This window comes from Centruroides sculpturatus, unplaced genomic scaffold, assembly GCF_000671375.1.
Source record: "Centruroides sculpturatus isolate CEXI.00-Female unplaced genomic scaffold, Cexi_2.0 scaffold1074, whole genome shotgun sequence".
Lineage (NCBI taxonomy): Eukaryota > Metazoa > Arthropoda > Arachnida > Scorpiones > Buthidae > Centruroides > Centruroides sculpturatus.
The window spans coordinates 122,686-130,476 of record NW_019385359.1 but is presented as its reverse complement, the minus strand read 5'-3'; the positions used below and the strand labels follow the sequence as shown (position 1 = coordinate 130,476).

General features: G+C 25.2%; 1 protein-coding gene across 1 annotated transcript; it reads left to right on the top strand.

The window, feature by feature from the left end:
* The first annotated feature begins 3,965 nt into the window (after nucleotides 1-3,965).
* Nucleotides 3,966-5,013, top strand: LOC111638086 (cuticle protein 16.8-like). Its single transcript, XM_023383719.1, has 3 exons — nucleotides 3,966-4,004; nucleotides 4,132-4,257; nucleotides 4,678-5,013. The coding sequence occupies exons 1-3, from the start codon at nucleotides 3,966-3,968 to the stop codon at nucleotides 5,011-5,013; spliced, it is 501 nt and encodes a 166-aa protein (XP_023239487.1).
* The last annotated feature ends 2,778 nt before the right edge of the window (nucleotides 5,014-7,791 follow it).

Sequence of the window (7,791 nt, the reverse complement as noted above, 5' to 3'; positions counted from 1 at the left end):
ACGAACCAGGTTTATCTCAACAAAATCCTGCTCATGTTAAAATGCACGTGGAAGACCCTCCAGCATCTTATCATCAAAATTCTATAGCTTATTCTCCTACCCATTCTCAGCCTCAACTAACGTATGCACAAGGGAAATATGAATAAATCATCGAGATCATTATTTATATCATTCTTTGCCAAGTTTGATTGAAAAGGATACTAAAAAAAACTGGGTTTTATACGTTACTGAATTTTAATGAGTTGGATAAAAATCACTTATATCACTATACGTTGCCAAGATCATATTCCATTGTACAGTTTGTATATGAAACTACCAGTTCTGTTTTTATTTATGTTTTAAATATTACAGTTTTCATTTTTTAAGTTAAATCTAATAATAATAATCTTATATTATCTGTATTTGTTTTTGTTTGTTTATGTTATTTTTAAACTTAAATCATAACATAATACTCATTTTTATATAACAGTTAAGTTGTTCTCTTCATGATTTATAAATGAATTTTAGTTTTTAACAGTAAAATTCATAACTTTAAAGTCATCTACCTTTAAAATCTATAAGGAAACTGTGGTATAAGGCGTGTACTATTCCAGTCTATTAGTTTTGAACATGTAGTTATTGTTTTAAAAAGTTACAAAATTTTCCTTTTTTTCTATAAAATTATAGGCCTATATAAAAAAATCTTTGTTAAGATCTAAAGTTTTAAAAATTTTATTTATTTTTTTTTAATTGTATCTTATAAACTCAAAAGACCATTATATACATGCCTCATTAATGCCATGATTAATGTCCTATACAATTATAGTTATGTCCTTTTTTTTAATGCTTAAACTTCTCGAATCTATATAGTTTTTAGTACATTTTTATTTACAAAAAGCAGTTATTGTTGTGTATTTCTTGAGGATTTTTACGTGTTGACTGTTCTATATTTAAATAGAGCAACTTCTTGTCTTGTTTTTATTCTCCTTCTTCTTCTGTATTTGCATCAAATAATACAGTAAATGCATTCATTACCATTTATCACTTAGCATTATATTTATACACATAAAACATTTCCATTTAGTACAGATAATCTATTTAAAAAAAATAATAATGATTTTAATTTAGTGATTTANTTAAATACATATATATAAATAAATAAATAAATATATCAAAATGCCTTCAGGTAACTATTATAAATATAGAACAAAATTGAAGCCATTTTAATTTATTCCAAAGTATTAATATTGCTGTAATGGAAATATTAATAACTCGTTAAAAGATTATAGATAAACAGGTTTATATAGACGTCAAATATCACCCCCTCTTTTTTTCCTACTCTCTTTTAATCGTGGCTCGATTATCCTGTCCTAGAGAAGTTTCCATCTTCACCTTCTTTTTTTTTATATAACTTATTTCTGTTTTTTTCAAACAAAAAGTCAGGAAGTAAATCGTGTCCTTGATCTTTCATCATGTTTGCGATGGTCTGTGACTAACTATATTGGCAAACTTGTTTTTCCTTATCGATTTTGCCTGTGAGATGATGTACTGTACTGTACAAGATCAGACTTAGAATATTTTTCTCAGGAGATCTTCTCATTCGTCCATTCTTTATGTATTTAGAAAACTATGACAAGCATTTCGCTTAATATAAGTCCAATTCACTCACAAACAATCCTAAATTGGATTTTACTTTATATACCTGCCCACGTACGAGTTACAAAAACACTCTTTTATTATATTTTTATTACTAAAACGGCATAAAACTATAATAATAATTATTATTATAAAAAATTTACACAGGTTATATACATCAATATAACACAGTAGTGATTTTATTATATGTTATTTTTTTATTATTATTTTTAAATTTAAAAATTTTACANCTTCTTTTTTTCGATTTATAAAAACAAAATTCTATTAGAATTTTGTTTTTATAAATCGGATAAAAAGTAATCTAGATTTGTTGAGAGTGCATTTTTTTTTTTTTAGCAATAGCGAATATAAGATAAGTTTAATGCAAAATACTTAAATGTTTTCTTGATAAAAACACGTTTTATTTAATTTTTTGAAATAAAGAATCACAGATATTTATAAGATAAATGTAATTTTAACAGAGCAGAGTCGTAAAATAAAGCTTAAATCTCTAATGTTTTCTTATGATAAATTATGCAAACATTTCTTGAATTAGTTAATTTATTTATCAGTAACTAGTTCTATAATCTTTTTATATGTGTTTGAATGTTTAATTTATATAAAACATTACAATAAAATCATAAGAACTTGTAAGCATTTCCTATAAAATTAACACGTCTTCTTATCAAAAGGTGAATCTAGTAAACAGATAATTACAATTTTTTTAATTACTAAAACAATGTTAATTTTTAACTTGAGATATATATTTGGCAATTATTTCAGGAAAAAAAATGAAAAAATAAATTTGGTGCGGTTCTAGAATTAATAATTAACGCAACAATAGCCATATACATTTCGGTTTTTTACCCTATATTTTATAGGTATTTGACATTACTAACTATAATTATTTTAAATGAATAATTAACAATTAAATTTCGAGTTTTTTTTAAATGTATTTAAATATTTTTAATTGTCTTCGAGATAAGCTTAGTCAAAGCGCTTACAATTTAAATTATCCTTTTTGATCGATTGACAACTTTATGCAGTGATAATTACTGACATAAATTATATTAAAGAAAGGTCATTGCTATATGTATACCATTATAGTCATGGTTTTTGGCGTGTCAAGTTCAAAAGAAATTCTATAACAGGACAAAGCATTAACAATGATTTAGGATCCGGATTTTATCGAAGTTTGAACCCACCAATGTATAAAGTTCGTTGCCTAGATCATTATTTTCGTTCGAACTGTTAGAGCGTAAAAAAATTCCTATGAATGTGAGAATTTTTAATGAAATTCTATACATATATTTCCATTATAAGAAATATATTATGTGTTGTACAGTACATATAATCCAAAGATTCACATTATCTAAAGTGATGACCGTTCTCTTTTTTTATCTGGCTGTAAGTTCATACAACTTAAGTGTTTTAAACACGTAACATGTAGGAAAATTCTTAAAATATCCTATTTTATTACAACAGTTTATTATATAAATATTAAATTTATTTCTTAAATTTATACAATATGTATTTGTTTACTTACAGATGCTATCTATCCTTCAAAAATGTAAATAATATGTAAAAATTAAAGTATTTGTTTTTTCTTAAATTAAAATTTATAAAAATTTCTCTACTTTTATTAACATAAATGAGTTTATAAATTTGAAAATGTGGTTATACGTGCCAATTTATTTATATAAATCCGGATATTTTGCAAAAACTAGAAGATTTATTACTCAAATTACTATTTTTTTAGTAAAATTTATAATGTTTTCAGTAACATTAAAATATATTTTATACCGAAACGAGTTGAAGTACTGCGACTTCTAATAGTATATTCTAATCACAGATGCTTACGACTACTGTGACTCCTGATAATACTTAAAATTTAAGATATAAATCTCACAGTTGTCATATAATATCGACCATTCGATTTATATGGATTTTTAACCCATCAGCTTTACGACCCGACATGGATAGATTACATCTATGCATCCTACTCATCACACGTGTCAGCAAAAAAGAACATTTACAGGACACGTAGAAGTTACTTAAAATTGTGAAAGTGTCCCAGACCTTGAATACTAGTACAAAATTATCATAAGTAAGCTATGAAATAAGAAATTATAGATTTAAAAATTAATTTTAGCCCGGAGTAAAGCGGAAATAAGGAAAAGCCAGAGGGCATGATTCATCCAAGCAACCAACATTGACATATTGTTATGATTGTCTCAGACAGAAGTTCTAAGACTTGGCCTAGATTTTATAGGAGAGTTTTTAGGACGATCCACGCCTATATAAATAAGAAACGCACGAATACCAGTTGACATGTCGTTAACTAAACAGAGATGAGTTGTGATTGTTCGTTGTTAAGCATTATGCTGAAGGTAAGAGAATGAATGCACTTCAGTTAAAATAGTAGATACAACAAATTATAGTGTAAACGTATAATATTTTAAGTTTATTTCGTAAATTTATATGCCATTTATCTTTTATATTTTATACTTTTTATAGATTTTTATTCTCGTTGGTTTATTAAATTTCGTCAGTGCCCAATATAAAGAGGGTGGTAATTACGATGTTTACGTTCGAGCTCTAGTGCCAAATTATGGAAAGAACCACCAAGAAGAGGAATATTATGTAAGTAAAGCTTTGATCTATGTCTCTTCATTGGGTTTAAACACGCCTTTAGGGTTATTTTAAAGCGTAGTAATGACTTTTAGCAGATTAATATCGTTACGATTGCCTCAAGGGATTTAATGATACGTGATTAAAACAAATTTGATTTATGTTACGGGGACAAAAATACTTAGTTTACACGACGTTTTAAAATTAAGTTTTCTTGTATAAAATTTAGTTTAATTAATTAATTGAAACACGGTCTTGATTAATTAAGACAACTGAAAATTATCGACTCTAAATGAAGCGAACAGCTATTCAAGATTCTTCTTCTCTTAAAATTGAATCCAATTTTCTCTGCATAAATAATTCTATTTTTTAATATAGTTTTTTTAAAATAGAATTGACTAGTGTATGAATTATTTCGATATTTATTTTTAGGGAAAGGCTACACCTTACAGTTTCGGTTACGACTTGAAGGACGAGCATGGCAATAATCAGTTTCATAGAGAAGAGAGTGACGAACATGGTACTAAAAGAGGATCATACGGTTACACCGATGCTTATGGTATATATCGCCATGTCGAATATGTAGCTGATGCACTAGGATTTAGAGCAACGATAAAAACAAACGAACCAGGTTTATCTCAACAAAATCCTGCTCATGTTAAAATGCACGTGGAAGACCCTCCAGCATCTTATCATCAAAATTCTATAGCTTATTCTCCTACCCATTCTCAGCCTCAACTAACGTATGCACAAGGGAAATATGAATAAATCATCGAGATCATTATTTATATCATTCTTTGCCAAGTTTGATTGAAAAGGATACTAAAAAAAACTGGGTTTTATACGTTACTGAATTTTAATGAGTTGGATAAAAATCACTTATATCACTATACGTTGCCAAGATCATATTCCATTGTACAGTTTGTATATGAAACTACCAGTTCTGTTTTTATTTATGTTTTAAATATTACAGTTTTCATTTTTTAAGTTAAATCTAATAATAATAATCTTATATTATCTGTATTTGTTTTTGTTTGTTTATGTTATTTTTAAACTTAAATCATAACATAATACTCATTTTTATATAACAGTTAAGTTGTTCTCTTCATGATTTATAAATGAATTTTAGTTTTTAACAGTAAAATTCATAACTTTAAAGTCATCTACCTTTAAAATCTATAAGGAAACTGTGGTATAAGGCGTGTACTATTCCAGTCTATTAGTTTTGAACATGTAGTTATTGTTTTAAAAAGTTACAAAATTTTCCTTTTTTTCTATGAAATTATAGGCCTATATAAAAAAATCTTTGTTAAGATCTAAAGTTTTAAAAATTTTATTTATTTTTTTTTAATTGTATCTTATAAACTCAAAAGACCATTATATACATGCCTCATTAATGCCATGATTAATGTCCTATACAATTATAGTTATGTCCTTTTTTTTAATGCTTAAACTTCTCGAATCTATATAGTTTTTAGTACATTTTTATTTACAAAAAGCAGTTATTGTTGTGTATTTCTTGAGGATTTTTACGTGTTGACTGTTCTATATTTAAATAGAGCAACTTCTTGTCTTGTTTTTATTCTCCTTCTTCTTCTGTATTTGCATCAAATAATACAGTAAATGCATTCATTACCATTTATCACTTAGCATTATATTTATACACATAAAACATTTCCATTTAGTACAGATAATCTATTTAAAAAAAATAATAATGATTTTAATTTAGTGATTTAACAGTTAAATTTTTACTTATCTCTAATTCAAAAATAAATATAAATTGAGTAAATTTTCTTGTAAAATATTTGTAAAAATTGAAAAAATATATATATATATTTTTTTCTTTCCTTACAATTTTATTCAATTGAACTTCTATTATATTCAATTGGATTATATATATATATATATTTGTAAAAAAAACATGTAAGAAGTTTATAATATTTTTAAAATGCGAGATTTTTCACTAGATTTTAAATATTGATATAGTTTTTTTTTATATAAGTAAAAGATTATATTTTCAAGTAGAAAACAGTTTTATATAAATAAATAAGTAGTAAAATGTATTTAAAGCAATTTATTTGGTACTTTCATATCACCATAAGTCACGCTTTATGTAATGTTTATATTCGATTAATCAAGAAAAAAATTTTTAAAAAAATCTTTAATTTTTAATCAAGATTAAAGAAATCGAAAATATAAATTTATTTAATTATATTTTTTTAATAAAAAATATTCATTAAAATTATTAAGATAACGTTTAAAAATCGATGCTGTTGTGGTTATCATTAATTAAAGTAAGTACGAAACAAAAATATTTAAATAAAAAGACATAAAATATATAAAATTTACACACGTAAAAGATAATTTAGCAGTTTTTTAAAAAATTTTACAAGTAAAAAAATGAAGAAATTTCAAAAATACATCTCTTTTTAAATCGTCTTTATACACGCACGTTAAAAACAGAGCTAATATTTTTATTTTTAAAGCTATCTACATACATACCACATACCGAAAAAGATATGAATTATATATAGCCTATATACATATATAATTGCTCTAACTACTAAAGAATTTTAAGTATTTTAAATTATATAAAACACTTTGACCTTTAAGCAATGTATTTTGTGGCATTGAACTTAATTTAATTTCTAAACTTATATATATATAAACAGTCTTATACACATACATATACATGTAAAAATGTGAAATATTCTTTACAACTCTTATTTATTTTTTTATTTTTATTTAATAAATAAGTTTAATATCGGAAATACAACTTAATTCTTTAATTAATAATAATCTTTTATTCATTTTAGAATTAATTGAGACATTTTTAAAATTAAATTTTAAGGTGGATGAGAAAATCTAAATAATAAAAAACAGGATCCCATAGACATTATCAAACTAGAATATTTGATTTCGATGTATAAAAATATAGCAACGAGTTGCTTAACTTTTTCGGCAACAATTAAAACTGCTTATGTGGCGCCATCTGTTATGACATTTTTATTTTAAAAAAAATTTTATATTTTTATTTATTATAAAATGGCAAAAGCTTAATTGATTTTTTTAGGGTTGGGATGAGTTTTATAAAAAAATTGTAAATGCAAAATCGCTTTTATGTCCGACCCTACTCGAGAAACGACACACGATCCCTTTTATCTCCCCACCCCGTCGACCTTTAACCACCAAAATTTAACAGAATCGATTCCTCTAATACACAAATCTTCCTGCAAAATTTTAGAAAATTTCGACAAAAAACACAGGAGTTATTAAGCTTCAAATAGGGTGAACAAAATCATTTCCCTTTACACACATACATGCAGAAACCCCCGAATTTTTTTCATTTGAAGGTCCCCCGAGTCCAAAAATATAAAAATCACGGGGGGAGGTTAATTTTTTGACCGATCGCCATACTTTTCCTCTATTAGGTCTATATATAGCAGATCCGGGAACGTAAAAAGAACAAATTGAAAAGACACTTTTTCTTTATTTTAACTGTAAATTTTAATTGCAATTTAGCGTGTTTTATTTAATATATATATA